General features: G+C 42.0%; 1 protein-coding gene across 11 annotated transcripts in view; it reads right to left on the bottom strand.

Annotated features, from left to right (window-relative positions):
- The window catches only part of CACNA1G (calcium voltage-gated channel subunit alpha1 G), a 482,930-nt gene that overhangs the window by 19,945 nt on the left and 444,037 nt on the right, over positions 1-18,948 (bottom strand). For 8 of the 11 annotated variants that reach the window (XM_077327962.1, XM_077327955.1, XM_077327957.1 and 5 more), the window contains 4 exons: positions 17,071-17,211; positions 7,571-7,705; positions 4,376-4,565; positions 455-624 (listed from right to left, as the gene is read on the bottom strand). In XM_077327962.1, the coding sequence (XP_077184077.1) occupies positions 455-624; positions 4,376-4,565; positions 7,571-7,705; positions 17,071-17,211 (636 nt within the window). The remainder of the gene's footprint in view (positions 1-454; positions 625-4,375; positions 4,566-7,570; positions 7,706-17,070; positions 17,212-18,948) is intronic. The other 3 variants (XM_077327963.1, XM_077327965.1, XM_077327961.1) reach the window with 2 other exon arrangements.

The following is an 18,948-nucleotide window of genomic DNA, read 5'->3' as shown; positions in this document are numbered from 1 at the left end:
GATCAGTGGACCTACAGCTGCTCAATAGGGATATTAGTTAGCTTCTCAATAGGAATTTCGTATGAATATGTTTTGTGGTTAATCAGGAGGCCAAATTGGATAGAAATGGGAACATTTTGTCCCTTATGATACCTCAGAGTTCCTTTTGGGAAGCTAGTCGTGTGGCTTGCCCAGCCTGTGTTGGCTACGTCAACAGGTAGACTTGCCAGGGAACTGATGCAGGCTGATGCATCCTGCCCATCAAGCACAGTGGCTGCGCTGCCAGCTGCCTATCTCGCTTCCTAAACAGGAGCCATTCTGGCATTCTCACAGACCCGGCTTTCAAAGGTATTACTGCCCGTGGGCTCTGCTCCTTCCAAAGGAATTCCCCCAGGGCCAGAAAAGTGGACTCCCCCAGCCTGCTAATACTTCAGCACACAAGCCGGAGCAGGTGAACAGCAGCAGCTTGGCTAACCTGTCTGCGAAGTAACCGTTCTGCAGAAGGAGAATGCACAGGTGCGGGGGCTTTGGATTTGCTTCTCCAATCTAGACTGGAGTGGAGCTTGAGAGGAGGGAAGAAATCTCTGGGAATTTGTAGGAGAGCGTCGATGTTTGCTGGCTGTGACTGCACCGATGTGGTTGAACCTGAAAAGGAAAGAATGGGAAATTAGTTACATAACCATTGCACATTTAAATAGTCACAGGTTGCCCATGAAATCGCTTTGATTCTAAAGTATTTCTTTTGTCTACATGTATCTATCCAGGCTTGTTGCTAAGATTTGGACTTTGGTCCAAAGATATTGCATTGCTCCTGACATGGAAGTATGGTGTGTGTTACCAGTTTTCCAATCTCATACATACACATTTGATCAAGAGGACTGGGAGCCCTTTTAGAACAGTGTGCATGTGTGTGAGAGACAGAGAGAGAGAAAGAGAGAGGGAGGAAACTAGGAATTGGTGACAATCCCAAGCAAGCAGAATTTATCCTTTCCACCAAATCTTTGGATCCAAGCCCATTAAAATTATTATGACATTAATTGGCTTTGACTGGCAAAAAATATGTTTGTTTTTTTAATTAAACATTTCATTTAGCTGACAATTCTTTAAGGTAATAAAAATTATACTATCATTGCTCTTTAGAAATCAGATGTCCAGATTTATGTTTCCAAATTCTGATGATGAGAAAACTATTCATGCAACTCTCTGTGCCTGCATCATTTATGAATACTGAATATAGGACAGCATATTTGACAGGCATTGAACTTAATCTGCATCCATACAAGATGACTTTGAACACTAGGTTTTGGGAATCCATTCCTCTCAGAACCATTTTGGGCACAGATCCAGAATAAACCTCTTAGAAGCCTCCAAGGCCAAGCATGGCACCATTGATACCCCGGCAGACAGTGCCATGGCCTGCAAGGGCCACTGTGCTGTCCATCCCCCCCCCACTGCCCAATCATCTTGACTAGTGAAGCAGGAGAGGGTGGAAGCAAATGCATTGTGTGTCTGATTAAGATGGGGACTTTCATAGTTAACAGCTTCCCAGAATGCACATTGTATGTATAACAGCATACATGACTAGGCCCTTGCTGCGGTCTTCAGGTCTTGCCACCACCAGGAAATAGCACTAAGAATGAGAGACAATGGGGCTATCCCAGACTTCTCACCAACTTTGCAGCAGCTACCTCACCAAGTGTCCTACTGGAATCTTATTTACATGGGGCAAATTTGACTCTGGGTCAAGCACTCAATGGGTCATCCAACAGAATCTTGCGGTCTGCACTTCATACTATATTGGGCACTGTTCTTCAGATTGTCTTCTTGCTCTTGGGTGGTCTGCAATGAGTGCAAACCCTGTAAAACTTTCTCAAATAAAATCCAAAACCTTATGTTATTTTTAAAAAATCACACACCAGAATAGTAATTAATTTTAATCTGGACTGACTCCCACAAAAGGAATCTCATTTGTCCTGGAATATTTCCCAGAATATCAAACCTATTATGCAGGATTGTTCTGACGAATACCTTCTCCACTTGCCAAGTACACTGACAGCAGAAAAATCTTTTCCAATTTGAAATAATTGGTTCTTGTTATTACTCACTGGTGATGTATGGCATTTACAAACCTCATAGCGCTTTAGAGAATTGTGTGCAATAAACAGATGCAAGCAAGTGCTTGGCTTTGAAAAGCAGCTGCATCTCTCGTGCTGTCCAATGCCAGGGAAGGAAAACTGCCATGAGATATCCCAGCATGGAAAATAAAGATCACGTAGGGCTGGCTTTACAAATGAAGTTGACTTCTATTGAGTCAGCCCATTTGGTCCATCAAGAACAATGCTATCTACTCTGACAGACAGCGGCTGGCTGGCATTACAGATGAAGGTATTTCGTGTCACCTACTACCTGATCCTTTTAACAGGAGATGCTGGAGATTGAACCCAGGATGTTCTTTTTGCAAGACTTTGTGCTCTCCACCTCATTCGACTTTCCATGTGGGATACTGTGTGAATCCACCCCCCTATGGCATGATCACAATGACAGATTTGCACGCAGAGGCATCTGTTACAAAGAAATCAACAACAGAATGCTCCTGGTTGCCACCTACAGCTCACAAAGCACTTTAGTAAGACATCAGTGACTGACAGCTTCTCCTGGATAAAGATATTTCTTTTTCACAGATCTTGGAGGGCAGGAATTTTCTGCACTTTTCTATAAGTGAGGAAAGTTGTGTCTCCTGTGAAAAAGGACTTTCCACACTTGTCTATTAGTGAGGAAACGCCTGCCTCCTAAGGCCTGTGAAAAAGAAATATCCTTACATAGGAGAAGCTGTCGATCACCAATGATTTGTTGAAGTAGTTTAAAACAACTTTTCACCACCAATGATACCCACCGGAAACACAGGAACAGGAACTAAACCCTGCAAAAGATTTAGATGCCAACTTTGTCCCCATATATGGTCAGGCAATACACTGGATCTAATAACCTCAGCTATACCATCTTGGATTTCTTCCATTTGTATATCATCCGATTTAATATCTAACATCATGTGCCAAAAATGTCCTCCTACTATCTATATTGGACAAATGTATGACAGAATCAATTAGTACAATGCTAATATAAGAAACCACAACATTCTGAAACCAGTGGAGACCATTTTAGTCTTCTGATATTGTTACAGATCCGAAAGTAGGTACATACAACCTCTAGATAAAAGCTACAAAATTCCCTTGAAAATATAAGCCTAGCTACACTTCTTTATTATTTGGAAAATGTTGATGCTACCTTCTCCCAAGACCTGTGGCTCACAAAGTAAAATAAATTAAATAAAGCTGAAAAAAATCATCATTACAGAAATGCACTTGTTACCACGTCCCAACAGCCCTTTGTTATAGGAAAGGAGAATTTGGAGCACAAAAACAGCAGGGAAAATATATAATCCTTTCCCCAGCCATTGCTTCTTCACTCCCAAACACCTTCCTGGCTGCTAACCCCTATTGACCCCCAAATATTTATTTATTTATATTTATTATTATTTAATTTCTAGCCAGATAACTTGTGGCAGCTTACAACATTAATTAAAATACATTCTGATGAACAATAAAACAACCCAACCATCTTTGTCCAGCCCCTGGGACCCCACAGCCAGCTATACCCGAGACTCCCTTTTTGTGTTGGTAAGAGCCAAGGTCCAAGTTGGGGGATAAATTTTGGGGGAAAATCTTCTGGGGGAGGTGTGGTCACTGAAACCTGCAGAAACCTGGGCAGGAGTGGCAAGCCCAATCACCCACGAGGCTCCACACACCTCCCTTCCAAGTATGTCAAGACCTCCAGAATTAGCCAAAAATTAAACCAGAGACCTTCGTTCATCATCCAAAAGCCAACCATCTAGGCTTGGTCTAACTAAGGAATAACTCAGCATTTCTGTTCTAAATGAAGTGGTCGTGCTGCCACTCTCACTACCATCTTCTAGAAAATAGCACATGCAAAACATGTAGGATAGAGGTATTGTACAGATGTGGCAGAGAAAAGGTCAAACATCCTTCTTCCCTGTTACAAAAAGCCAGCAAGCGAGTTAAACATATGCCTGATTCAGCCCTAAGCAGGTCAACCTAGAATCCTATCCATCCTATTCAGTAGGGCTTACTCCCAGGAAAGCATGCTTAGGATTGCACTAAGCAAGGTTTTAAATGCAATTGCCTAAGGCCCAGAATGAAATCCTTCAGCTATAGCAGCTTTGGCTACAGGGACAGGAACTCCCGTTTTGGACTGAATGTCCAGTTCTCCACGAACATGGAAAATTATTGGCAGTTCCTAATTCAAGACAGATGGACCAATACTGACCACCTTTTACATCTGAGTTCATATAGCATTTTCTGAGGCAAACTCTTTGTACCTGACTGAGATTTTTGATGGGGTGGGTTCTTTTCTGTAGAGGCCACCTCATAGGTGCCAGTATCAGGACTCTGGAACATATAGCTGTCGTTTGGCAAAGAGTGGGTGCGGCCCACGGAAGGCTTTCTTACACTCAGCAGGTCCTTGCTTGGAGAGAGAGTCAGAGGGTCAATCCCTGAGGGAAGATCAGTCTACAAAAGAAAGAAAGAGAGGCATTACAGAACTGGAAAGGGTGTTGTCCACTGGAACTTTTGAGTGACAGCCACTGCAACAGACACTAGATACAGACAGCATGCATGTTATTTGGATGTACACATTCTACGGAAACTGAATGGAATTTGCACAGATGAACTGACCAGGAGGTAACAGCCAGCATTTGATATTGATCACCACACACAGGATGAATCACATCTGAAGAGGGAATAAAGTACAATACAGGAAAACTGAAAAACAACACTGCAGTCCTAAACCATGACTATTTCAGGATTAATTGAAATACAAGCATCATGCCTCAAGGCCTGGTAATAGTTGCATGCTTTGCCAGACTTTAGCTATTTAAAATGAGAAATAAAACCCCTCCATCTCCCAGATGAATGAGACTTTGCAGGGTTATATGAAATTAGTTAATTTTCTTAAGAAGCAGGGAGACATATCCTATTTTGATCTTCTTTGACTCTGCATTGCTTGAAAATAGGCTAAAGAGAAAAGCAGAAGTACCAAGTGACTTCTGTGCTATATTTCCAACAACAAGGAAATTTTTGATGCTAAAAATGGACTGTGAGAATATTGTTCAATTAAGTGAGGAACTGACCCTATTCCTTCTTTCATCGTAGCTGGAAAATTAACTTCTGCATTACAGTACACAATTCTTAAGGGTTTGCTAATTTATTTCTGTAATGGTGAAACAAGATTTAATTAGTGTACATGGAAAACCATGATAAAACTAAATCAATTTTTTTTAAAGAAAAAAGTATAGGTTTAGCTGATCAAACAGAACTTCCATGTCATGTAGAATGAATTTCATTCTTCATTAATCTGAATATTTATATACAAGATTCATCTGTCTCTAATAATTCAAATGAACAGTCAGTTCTGTTTCTGTTTTGAAACTCGATAAAGTCAGTGTGTCAGCTAAGCAAATATTTCACTAAGTTCAGTGGAATTTTCTTTCTGTTACAAAGTTATATTTCCTTTTGGGGAAGTGGATTGTACTTGGATGGTTTCAACAAACATATTTTAAATCTGGTGTGTCGGGGGGAATGGGGGACACAAAGTAAAACAGACATCCATCATTGTGCTCAAGGTATGTTTGGACCAGCACCCCTTTGGCAGTATATTCCCCACATCTATATTCCTTGGTCTGCTCAGGCTGTGCTTTGAGCATTTATTCTTATGTATCCTTTTCCTCCTCTCACAATTAGTTGGCTATGTTTTGTACGCTGAAATCTGTGAGTTTGTGTGTTTCCCAAAATGTCGAATTTGTACAGAAATGTGAAACTCTAATGAAATTATTAAATGTGCTGATTTGTGCAAAATACAACAAATATGTAGGAGGGTGACTTATTCAATGTCAAGGTGGTACTGTGAAGCAGTTTCTATAAGGTCAAAAGGAAACGGAGTGAAAGTAGAAATCTGTGAACATGCCAACATGCATGCAGGGATGGTATTAAAGAACCTAGATAATGTAAGAGGAAGAAGAATTTCTGGAAGAAGGGGCACTGCAAGTAACTATTTGTAGTGTTAAGGGCCATCAGGGTAAAGTCTGAACCTGTTTTATGTCACAGTAACTATTTCTCAAGCAGTAAAAGTGGGAGGCAAATTGGAGCAAGACATGGGATTAGTTATAGATGGCCCAAGCCCCTCCGTGCTAGTTCAGTTCGTGGGAAAATCAGCCAGTATAACCATATCCATAGTTTCTTAAGATGCGTCATTTTATTTCCCAGTTTGGATGTATATGAAGTGCTAAAACAAACATTCACCATATTCATTTCTCAAAACATCTTACCCACTTGTAAAAAAAAAAAGGATTTCAACAGCAAAAATAAAAAAAGATTTTACAGTGTTGAATCTGAATGATATATTTAAAAAGTGTTGATAAAAATTCAAGGTATCCATATTCAATGTTAATGTTGAAATTTGTTTATAGTGTTCTGTATTTAACACCTAAACAGCAGACATATTTCACATAACATGAGATGCCTTGAGATACTCTACCAATGGAACGACTAGCATACATATTTTTGAAAGTAACACATGGAACTATAGGGTTGGTTAGATCCAGAAACCTACTCCAGTACTTTTTTATTTTATTCTTATACTTATATTCAGCTTTGAGGTCAATTATGAAATCTCCTGTCTCTTACTTTTGAAAGAATATGGTTCACACAAAACCATTCAGTGCTCAGTCTTTTGCATATGATACCATGAAGCATGATGGGAAATACTGTCACGGTTTAAAGGGGATGTGTCCTAAATAAGTAATAATTGCAATGGCAATCTACTAGAATGGCAGAAAATTCATCAACACAACACACAGCTAAAGGTACAAGAGAAAACAAGGATGGATCCACTAAATGTTGGAAGAGAAGTTATGTCTGTTGTACAGCATAAATAAAGCACTTGATCACTATACATCAGCTAAAAATGTCTAATGTTTCAAGGAATGGATGGTTAAAGCAGGGCTCAAAATACTGACTACATGTTTAACTGATGCCCACCACCCCAATCCTTTATTTTAAAATGTCTGATCAAAATGGACACCAAGTGTATAACACAAGCTGTATCGTTTATTAGCTTACATTCAAAATTGATAATAGGACTCACTGCCAGACCATCTAGATGTCTGTTTTAGAACAGTTTAAATTCAAAGGAACAGAACTAAGTAGGGTTTTTTTTTATGTCATGGCATTTTCTTTATGTCCATAAACAATTGCTTGCCTCTGATGCTGAGGGATAAACCAGATTAATCCTCCAGAGGGAGTGTGGATATAAATAAATAAATAAATAAATAAATTTCAGAGGTAATATTAATATGAACTCCAAATGGAACGGTATGATAGGCAAAGCTACATTCAAATCAAGGGTAATATGCTAGATGAAAATATTATTCATTTGAAAATGCCATAGCTATTTCCCACTTGATAACAGTATTTAGAACCCTGTAAACATCAGAATATGCAGTGACCAGTGTATGTACATTGCTTTCCAGGGCATTAAGTAAGAATGTGTTATTATCATCAGGAAAAGAGTCATCCGTCAGAGCTAAGGACCAGGAATTTTCAGACAGAATATCTGACGTCAGAGACAGAGCCTCCATCACAGCTAGAGGGATCTAAACAAGGGAGAGATGATCAGACATAAGAAACCAGGACACATGTAAATGCCTTTGAGACAAAAAGAAAAAGAAAAGAAAGCTATCATTCATTATCATCAGATAAATACTAAGCTATTTCGCCTTATAATAACAGCATTTGTGCCATACACATTGTTATGTGGATAAAGCCACAAGGAAACGGAGGTAAAACTTCCCTCTTCCCTCCGTTTATTCTAAAAGGCTTACAAATAATGTAAGATGGAAATCACCAACCGCACATTAAAGATGCACTGATTAATATAATGCTTTAAGGGACAAACAGAGGGACTTTAGGCCTCAGTGGCTTAATAATTAACTTTTAAAACCTAGACTAATTACACTGAAATGTTACATGCTTTTCAGAAACACCACTGTTCCCTAATCTCCCTGATTCCAAAAAATATGGTAATATTCTCTTTGTATTTGTTCAATGGCTCTTGTGCAGTATTTTTTTTTTAAGAGTTGCAGGCTGAGATCCAAAGAACTACTTTAGGTATACTGAAGAACTTGGCATGGTAGAAGATTTTTAAAAGGAAACAACAGGCCTCCGTGCCTTATCCTGAATTGAGGAGGGTGTTGGACTAGATGGCCTGTATGGCCCCTGCCAACTCTGTGATTCTATTAGTCTATCACAACCTGTTTCTGACTGTCTCCTCATTTCAAAAGCTCCCTTATTAAACATTCTGAGCTAGCTGCACAGTTATTTGGATTCTGGCCACTATTTAAATGCTAGGTGTTAAGTGCAAAACTGCACCAGAGATCACCTTTGTCCACCTCAGTTCTACGTCCAAGAAGTCTGATGGAACAGGTTAGGTACACTGTGTTCCCTTAGATTCTTTCATAATGGTTACATTAACTACCCTGTACCGGTAACAATGAGTGTACCTGAAGAGGCACACTGATTTTGCCAACTCCTTTCACCTGAAAATTCTAACTACGCACAAACACATATACAATCCTGGGAGTAAGCACCACTGCATATGATGGGACTTACTTCTGAGTAGACTTGCATAGGATTGCTCCCTTTATGCCCATGAATTTTCCTTTTAGTTAACCAATCAGATCCTCATACTTTGAGGATCTTCCAACCACAGTACATGTCTATAAGTGAGAGTTCTAATTGGCTACAGAGAAAATGGAATTGGTTCTTCCAGGCTGATTTATTCAAAGTGAATGGGAACAATATTTTATACCAAATGTCAGATGAGGTCGGTGATCCCATTGTCCTATAATGCAGTGGTCCCCTACTTTTTTATCACCAGGGACCAGTCAATGTTTGACAATTTTACTAAGGCCCGGGGGGGGGGTCTTTTGCTGAGGGATGCCCCCTGAGCCCCTGCTCCACATGCTTTCCCGCCGGCACCCCTGACTTCCCACCGCCTGCTGGGGGGTGCTGCCAGCAGCAGCTGCGCAGGGCTACGCCGAGGGGGAGCCCCAGCCATGGCGGCTGCTGGAGAGCACCAAAGGTGAGCTGGTGGCAGAGTGGCAGGGCAGCCCCCGAGGCAGCAGCCAGGGAGGAGGACGAGAAGGAGCCGCAACCTGGTACAGACTGATCCACAGACCGGTACCGGTGTCTGGACTGGGGGTTGGGGACCACTGCATTTTCAACCCACTTTGCAACTGGATTTTGCTGTGTGAAAATCCACTTGTGAATGGTGTGTGAAAGTGCGAATGAGGAATGATTGTCAGTTTAACTCCATTACCAACATAAAAAACTGAGCCTAGATGAGCAATCTAATCTTTTATTGTAACCTACTCTTAATTTTTAAAAAAATCCCAAGGTATTCAATCAGAGAGCAATGTCCTGCTTTGCGTTTTATGGACTATTGCAGACTCTACTGTAAACATTCTATCAAAGTGTACTCATTAATAATAGGAGGGCTAATGCTGCCATCATCCAGAAAACAATATGATCAATGACCTTAATGTGAAGTGCTGAGTTTCTAAGCAATCTTCCCAAGATGTGGTGCCTCATTAATGGATTTCAATGTGGTTCTCAATAGGAACACGTGACTTCTTTTTTTGTAGGAAACATACAGTGTTATAAAACTGACCCAAGCAAACAGCTACTACTACATCACGATCTGCATCCATGTATTCTCTCCCAATGTCTCCTGTATCTCAGCAGTTCATTTTTTTACAAGAATTAGAGCTTTTACTTTAAGTGCTCAAGTAAGCATTGCCCACTGGTAATAAATCATTCAGGATACCAGGGCTTGGTGTATTTCTCCCAGAAATGAGTCAATTTCATGGACTAAGAAGGATAAAGACACCTAGTAATTGTTGAATGAACTACTTTGGATTACTGAATGTTTAGACATGTATCCATTAATCTACTGGTTTTCTGAACTGAAGCTCAGCTGGATCTGAAGCTTGCAGCTAAGAAATTGTGAAATACAGTTTCCAGGAAGGCTTGCTGAATCACTTGTGCAGTAATGACAACATTTCTAGAATGTTTATGATACCCAAGAAGCTCTGTTTCTGTGTACAGAATGAAGATTGGAGATTGAATGCTTTATACCAACTTTGAACTGCCCCAATAAGAAGGAATCTCTGCTTGGAACAAATTAGCATAAATTGGAATTATCAACTCCATGCATTTTGCAAACAAGCGAAGAAAGAAGAGGTGAAATGATCACCAGAGACCATTAGTTGAATAGCTTACTAAGGGTCCTTATTTTTTAAAGATATGGGCACAGCATGAGAACTAGAATGTATGAGAGAGGTCTGTTTCCTTACTGGAGGCTGGAGTTTTAGTCAGGGCAGGTTGCCTCGCTTCTTCCTGCTCTCCCGGGCTTCTTCCTGGGAGACAGGTCAGTGTGCAAACGGTCTCAGAGAGATGAATATTCTGGCACAAGATTTTATTTTGAAATTAGTGGACCCTGTCACATAATTCTGAAAATGTTTACTTATTGAACATCCCGCAAAATTCAATAAGATCAGTTTCCTAGCCTGAGGGATGCTTCACACAACACACAAAAAAGGCTGGTCTCCTTTTTCTGGAACTGGATACAGAGGGTGGGGGTACTCCCATGTGGAGTACTGTAAGGGGTGATACTCTCCCCTACACTTTTTAATATCTATATGCGTCCTCAGCTGGTCCGGGGCTTTGGGCTGGGATGTCACCAATATTTGGATGACACCCAGCTCTACCTCCTGATGGATGGCCAAAAACATCTGCCAGCTGTTTGGAAGCAATGGTGGTATGGCTCAGGAAGAGTCGTTTGAAACTCAACTCTTCCAAGACAGAAGGCTTGTGGCTGGGCAGAAGGGGGCAGGATCAGGAAGCAAATCTCCCCAGCCTTGATGGTGTCCAAATTACACCTGTGCCAGCGGACAGGAACTTGGGGGTGATCTTCGATGCCACCCTGTCCATGGAGGCTCAGATCATGAAAGTAGCCCAGATGGGGGTTTTCCATCTATGTCAAGCACAGCTATTAGCACCCTACCTCTTCCCCAGAACACTTGGCCACAGTGATCCATGCAAAGGTCACTTCCAGGCTAGACTTTTGTAACTCACTCTAAACGGGCCTACCCTTGTTCCTGACCTGGAAATTGCAACTGGTAAAATATGCAGCTGGAGGGCCCATATTTAGCCGGTGCTGCGGCAGCTGCATTGGCTGCCAGTTAGCTTCTGGATCAAGTTCAAGGTTTTGGTTTTTACCTTTAATGCTATACGTGTCCTGTGTCCTCCCTACCTGAGGGACCGCTTGTCTCCTTATGCCCCCTGCAGGGCTTTACGCTCTGAAGGTATGAATTTGCTGGTTGTCCAGGCCCTCTGGGAAGTTTGCCTTGCCTCAGCTAGGGCCAGGGCCTTTTCAGTCCTTGCCCCTACCTGGCGGAATAAGAAGAGCTGAGGGCCCTGACAGAGCTCTCTGAATTCCACATGGCCTGCAAGATGGAGCTCTTCCACCAGGTGTTTGGTTGAGGCTGGGGTGGAGACCGGGATTATAAGATCTCCTTCCCTTTTTGACATTGGGCCTCCTCCAGGCAAACATTGCCTAGATCATCAAGTGGAGCAACGGTGCCTGGAGCAACAGTGACTGAGAGCAGCAGAGCCGGAAGTCCGTAGGGGAGTTAAGTTATTGAGTGCACCACCGATTGCATTAGGTTGTTTTATATGTTTTATATTTTACGCAAACTGCCATGAGCTGGCTGGGCACGGTCTATATATCTAATAATAAATAAAATAAATAAATCTCCATGGTGAATGCCATGATGATTTAGGGGAGCTATCCAAATGTGTTTGCAGGAGAATCTTCAATGACTGCTTAAGTGTTAAAAGAGTATGATTGTAGGATTCATTATTTACTGTGGCTTAAGATATATACATGTACCTTGCAGGAAGTTGGTGGTCAGTGTTTGGGACTGCATGGCACCTAGTTCAGAAGAGACAAGCATTGAAAGCTTTACAGGATATGGGCAATATTGTATAATGGCTTCCTTTCACAGCAGCACTCTAAAATACCGGGCATTGGAAGAAAGTATCTATCCTAATTTAAGGCACTTTCAAAAATGAGACTTCCACCTTGGTCCTCAGAGGCATACTACACATGATGTTGGACTTCTATAATGAGAACTACAGAAGTGTTGTTTGGCATGAAAAAACAGCCATAGTTAATTTTTAATATGGATAAGGGCTATAATCCTACAGAGGGTTTTTTAACTCTTTCCCCTCCTGGCATTTCTTTTTAAGTCCTGATGAAGAAAAAAAGGCAGGCACAGTATCCCCACCCTACGCCACGCCAACAGCCTATGGGTATTAGATCAAAGAAATCTTTTCTCAACACCGTAGTCTTAGTGCAGGTTAGTTCCTCTGGCGGCTTTTTATGCTCATGTAATATATCTGGAATTGCAGCATCACATGCACTTTGGCCCCAATTTGATGCATCACTTGGTAGGGTATGAAGCCAAAAGTGTGACCTCACATTTCAAAACATAGTAGGATTCAGGAGTTATAGATCTGGTACACATACATTGTAAGGACTGGTGGAGTGAGTTACCAGCCAGGATCTGGGCCCTATCAGAATCGTCAGTGTTCCAAAGGGCCTGCAAAATGGCACTCTTCCACCAGGCTCATGGCTGAGGCCAAGGCTAAGCACTTATTGCCATCTGTATGGGCCCTCCTGCCACCCCCCACCCCCCGCCCCCCACTACCTCAGCCTGGGAGAAACCCTGTATCTGTCCCCAGGTCTAGGGACGGCGTAGGTTACCTAGGTTTGATATATTGTTTTAAGTTGATTGTTTTAAAGGGTATATGGTTTTATCTGTATTTGAAATTTGTATTTGAGATTTTAACTATTCAAAGCTCTACCGAGACTATCGTTATAGAGGGGCGGCCTAGAAATAACAATATAGATAAATAAATTTATTTGGCCGATGCCTCAAACAGTTTTTCTGCTGCCTCACATTGAAATTTCCCTTGGAAGTAAGATGGAAGTGAGGCTTCAATCCATGATTGAGGCTGACAGTTTGGAGGCCACTGACTCTCTTCACTGCGAGCAGGACTGTGCTTCAGCCAGGGCTTGCATTAGATGCATCAAAATCATCAGATCTGGAATTATGTAAACCATAAGCACCAATCACAATGGCTGTCTTTGGGAAGGAGATTGGGTCAACATTGCTGGTTTTATACCTCTTTCATCGGTGCTAAGGCAAGCATTTGCTCAAAACTGACAGCAAGAAGGCTTCAGTAGAGGAAGCCAATTTCAAATCCCAGAAGGAGTTTTCCACTTTAACTCTCCTTTTCTTGTTAAATTCATTGTAAGGGCAGAAAATGGAAAAAAAATTAACTGAATAGCAATGCAGGAGAACAAGCGTTCAGCTGAGGAGGCAAATTGAGCTCATTTGTCTTGAACAATACGTACACTTGTATTTGGGTTAACAGGGGAATGAACATTCATTCTTGTACATGCAGAAGTAAAACAAGGCGTGCTACAGTCGTCCACCCCCATAGCTCCATTAGCAACTCACGGCTGAAAAATCATGCACAACTGTGACTTGTGCAGGAGCCAGGCATGATCTTTTCCCATGTGCAGGCTTTTCATAAGTTGCATTCCTGCAAGGATCCTTAGCAGCAGACTGGAGAAACTGCCTCATTTTATTTCACAAAACCCTTCCTTATGCTCCCTGCCGAAATGAAGTTATCCTGCATCCTCTCTCCAAAACCCCATAAGGAACAGGTTAGATGTGGGACTCTACCCTGTGTGAGTCCCTCTCAGTTCCTGTACATGTGATGCCAAATTAGGACTGCAATATTTGTGGAGGGCTCATGAGCCATTTTCTCAGTCTGAAACATTTTGGGGGTCACTACCGAGCCTACCAGCCTCTTGTGGCACAGAGTGGTAAGGCAGCAACATGTTGTCTGAAGCTGTCTGCCCATGAGGTTGGGAGTTTGATCCCAGCAGCCGGCTCAAGGTTGACCCAGCCTTCCATCCTTCTGAGGTCGGTAAAATGAGTACCCAGCTTGCTGGGGGGTAAACGGTAATGACTGGGGAAGGCACTGGCAAACCACCCCGTATTGAGTCTGCCATGAAAACGCTAGAGGGCATCACCCCAAGGCTCAGACATGACTTGGCGCTTGCACAGGGGATACCTTTACCTTTACCTTTTTCACTGAGCCTATTGGACTGATCCCTTGGACTGCAAGGCGAACAAACCGGTCAATCCTAGAGGAGATCAACCCTGCCTGCTCCTTAGAGGGCCAGATCCTGAAGATGAAACTCAAATACTTTGGCCACCTCATGAGAAGGAAGGACTCCCTGGAGAAGAGCCTAATGCTGGGAGCGATCGAGGGCAAAAGAGAATGAGGTGGCTGGATGGAGTAACTGAAGCAGTAGGTGCAAACTTAAATGGACTTAAATGGGAATGGTAGAGGACAGGAAGGCCTGGAGGATCATTGTCCATGGGGTCGCGATGTGTCAGACACGACTTCGCACCTAACAACAACACTGAGCCTATTGGGTCATGTAGATCCCCAGAGCATGTGGGTCCCTTTAAAGTGTGCACTAGTGGGACAATTTTGGTCAGGGAAATGGCACAGCAGGTAAGGTTAAAGCTGCTTCTCCATGAACACTTGATCCAAACAGGAACTGAAGACAACCCACAGCCCACATGTGATTGTTTTATGTCTGACAGAGGGTAAGGAATGGGCCAGTCCAGGATAGCACAAAGTACCCATTGCAACGTCTAGTAAAAATGCTTTACTAGCAATTTTCTCTTCCTCATGAATGAGTCTAAGGGATAACCACATGACCCATTCATGGTAGGACTGAAAGTTCTGGGTAGCTCTATGATTCTTTCCCCTGAAAGCTCTCAAACCATTTTTCCTCCAGTTATTTGTCCAACATTATATTGCTCCCTACACACACTGTTCCTTTTGGGAAGAAAGAGACACGTGTATCTTTCAGTGAAAAAGCAACTGGAGGGAATAGCGTGCGGGGGGGGGGGAAGGGGAGGGTTAAATAGATCTTGCTTCTCATTAGTCCTCTCCTCTATCCAAGGCCACCTGCAGCTGTTTTGCCAAATAAAAGGTCCCTTAGGAGGGAACTCCTGCACAATTATATCTGTCCAGACTGCCATGTGCTGAAGGTAATGCTTGTTGGCTTTTTGTGCTGAAGCACAACGGCAGCTTTTTAAGCAGTTGCCCTCCAGTGCTAGAAGCCAATTCATACTAATCTCATCAGAAATGCAATGGGTTCACTAAGCAGTTACATGGATAAAACTCAGGAACAGAGTGGTTAAAAACAGTGGCTGCCATTCACAGGACGCCATATGCAGTGGCTGCCCCAAATGAAGAGACAGAAAATGTAGAAGAGTTGGCGGAAGCCTGATAACCAGTCCCTGATATTTTGCTTGTACTTCTCTGCAGTTCCCAAGGATTATCTTCTACATATTTCATGAAGCTGAAACCATGACCATTAATTAAAGATCGCAGCTGATTAACTGCCTGGTTCTTAACTGCTAAGGCAGTAAATCAATTAGATCTATAACGATTACAACCACCTACTAAAAGGGGCTGCTCCTTTTATGGCTTAAAAGACAATTTCTCAATATTTTTTAAAAAAGAAACTTTTATTACTTGCATCAAGTTCATGAAGCATCCAAAATGCAGACCCTCTTAAATCTATAAATGTAATAGTGGGTTTTGATGGATAATTTAAATGAGGGGCACTGGGCATGAGAGTTACAAGTACTAAATATTCCTCATGGCCTGCTGTCACTTGACCCATGCGGCGCCCCATATGGGCAGACCAACAATCTATGGCCCCAATGGAAGTCATGCTGGCTCCCTAATTCTAGACACATAAGACTGGCATGTACATTAAAACCCATTAAGTGTGGTGGTGAGCTGTAAGGAACCCTACATTGTCCAGTGTATTCTGGGTGCCTGATTTGTTAAAATCAGCCAGGTAACTGAAGCTGACATTAACAATGTTGTACGTTCCTAATCAGCTGGTGTCTTAATTTTAAGACACCAGCTTGTTAATACCACCAGCAGTGTAGATTCTTCATGCTATTAACAAGACTGAACAATCTTTTAAAAGGGTGCTGATATAGCAGGCAAGCAAAGAGGGTGTGTTTTTTTAAAAAAAACCTCTGTCACAATTCCTTTATTAAGAGAACTTTTTGGCACATACTACTACCCAAAGCTAGTGGCTAGCCCAATTAATGGGCACACTCTTTGATTCTGATAGTAAAGCCATAACCTATTAGCATCATTGGACCCAATCAGGAAATGGATTATAATGGCTGTATTACGTATTCCTAGGCAGAGCTAATGATGACCCACTGCCCTAATGATGCCGGTGTAACGTTACATCATGCATTCGGAGACAATTAACATATTAAACCGTATGATGTCGCCTCATATACACATCCATATATCTTGAATTCAGGATCCAGCAGGCCAATAAACTCATTCTTAATATTTTAATATAGCCTCCAGAATTTTATATCAATTTCCATGCACAGGAATGGAAATGTTCACAGGATAAATATCACATCTCTATGCTATTAATGACACTGCTATAAATACCTACCAAAACAAGAATGCAAAATACTTGTTTTCTTAACATGAGTCTTTCTAGGGCTGCAATCCAGTGCACAGTTACTTGGGAGTAAGTCCCAATGAAATCAGCCGGGCTTACTACTGACTGAGCATGCCCAGAACTAGGCTGTAAATATTGTTCTCAAGTTAAAGCAAAACAAAATGCATTCACTATGCCACAAATGTAGTTGAGCTCCTCCCTACATTAGATCAAGAAAGATCTTTTATTTTTGGTCATAAACGTTTCAATCCAAATTTAGATAGAAACTTTGCAGGAAATTAGTAATATATTAACCTGTTTCTCAGAGTTGTAATTTTCAGTAGTTGGAAGGGCATAATGATGGCACACAGAGCCTGACAGGTTGTCCATCAGCTTCAACTCTCCTTCCAAAGATTCCTGGATCAGCAGTGATATGGTATCAAACAAGTGTCTTTCCTGGGAGGAGTGCCATATAGCATGCAGAAGGATAAGCCAGGCCAGAGAGAGGGAGAGGGAGAGGTGGAGGAAGAGAGGATTTATGTGTGAGAGAGACAGAAAAGGGGAAGAAAGAGACAGGAAAAGAAAAAAAAATGTTTTCAGACAGAACAGCAGTTGTGGATATGGCCAGGAAGGGAAAGACAGAGACAGAGAGGGAAAGAAAACAGTGCAGTAATATCATGGGTCATAATCTTTCTTGGACATTACTACACACCAAGCCAAATCTATGTATAGTCAGAGGTACTTTAAGGCTAGAGCACATGACATTCATCCAAAGGGGCAACTGCTAGCTATTGCTACTTGACAGCGGTACATCTACTGTGCAGAGGCCACCATACTTGACATGGCAGGGAACAACTGCAGCAAAACTAGACAACAACATGTGCACAGCTTTGGATGGAAGCGAGGATGGCAGCCCAGCATTAAGCATGGCATGACTTTCAGAGGTGACAGCGATTCACATCAGTAGCTGTGATAGGAGCACTCAGAAACTCTGAAAATCACGTCATTGACTTAGTCACCAGAGAATGAGCATAAAACTGCATTTTCAAAAGCAGTGAAAGCGACTCTTCACAGCAGCTTCCAACTATTGCTTTGCCTACTTCCAGTGGTATGTGCCGTGATTCCTCTCTGCCTGACAAAAACAGACAATTCATGCCTGATCTCTGTGTTGCCTGAGTGGTGCTCTTATGGCTAGAACCTATGCCGTTTGAATCTTTAGCTGTGAATGGTATCACATGATTTTGGAGTAGTGTGTGATCCAGAGATGGGTGGCAGGAATGATACAGACCTGGAAAATTATGACTTAAGCCCAAACTTTTGCTATCAGGAGGAAAATCCTCTTATTTCCCTCTATTATCAGCAACTGAAGGCTGATTCACATAATCAACATCCTCCCAACCTGCCTAGTCCTATAACAAAATCTGAGGCCAATGGCACCTTTCAGACCAACAAAGATGCCATTAAAGGCCCCATAGGCCTCAAATTTTGTTGGGCTACTTCAGACCAACACAGCTAGCTACTTGAATCTGCCTAACATGCAAGGACATTTCAAATCATGGACTGTTTCAGGAGCTCTGGCAATAATGTGCAAACAAAAGCTCCAGAACACATTTCTTCCATATGAATTGACTTAAAAAACAAAACAAGAAGATAACTAGACCCCTAAAAATAGTCATGTGAATCAGCTCTGAGTCCTACCACTCTCACCTAGGAAAGACCTTCAAAAGATACAGGGTGAGCTTCTTGCAGTGTCATTGGAAGTATTAAGAAGAGACTGGATAGTAGGTGTAGAACCCTAACCTGCCTAGCAATCCTGCTGTGTAGGAGAGGCTGAATACACACATGGTCATGGACAGAACTGAATGGCCTGCAGCACTCCTCAGGAGACCGGTTTCCAGAGGTGAGACAAACACCTATACCTGTTGATTAAAGGGCATCCACATGGGAAGCCTCATATACACCAGATTCAAAGAAGGCAAAGAAAGATACTGTGCTTTCAAATAAATTTAAAAGGTACTGCCGGTTGAAACATGAGCTTCTGGGGTTGTACTTCACAGTGAATTGGCTACAAGATTGAAAGAAAACTCAAAGAGCAACACAGGAGGATCTAGTACTGTTTGGATAGAAGAACTGATATGATTCTGCAATCACTCATAATTTAAGTGGTGCAGATTATTAATTTATTTTACTGAG

This window comes from Paroedura picta, chromosome 3, assembly GCF_049243985.1.
Source record: "Paroedura picta isolate Pp20150507F chromosome 3, Ppicta_v3.0, whole genome shotgun sequence".
In the NCBI taxonomy this organism is placed as follows: domain Eukaryota; kingdom Metazoa; phylum Chordata; class Lepidosauria; order Squamata; family Gekkonidae; genus Paroedura; species Paroedura picta.
The sequence above is the reverse complement of the archived record's forward strand: the minus strand, read 5'-3'. Positions and strand labels throughout refer to the sequence as shown.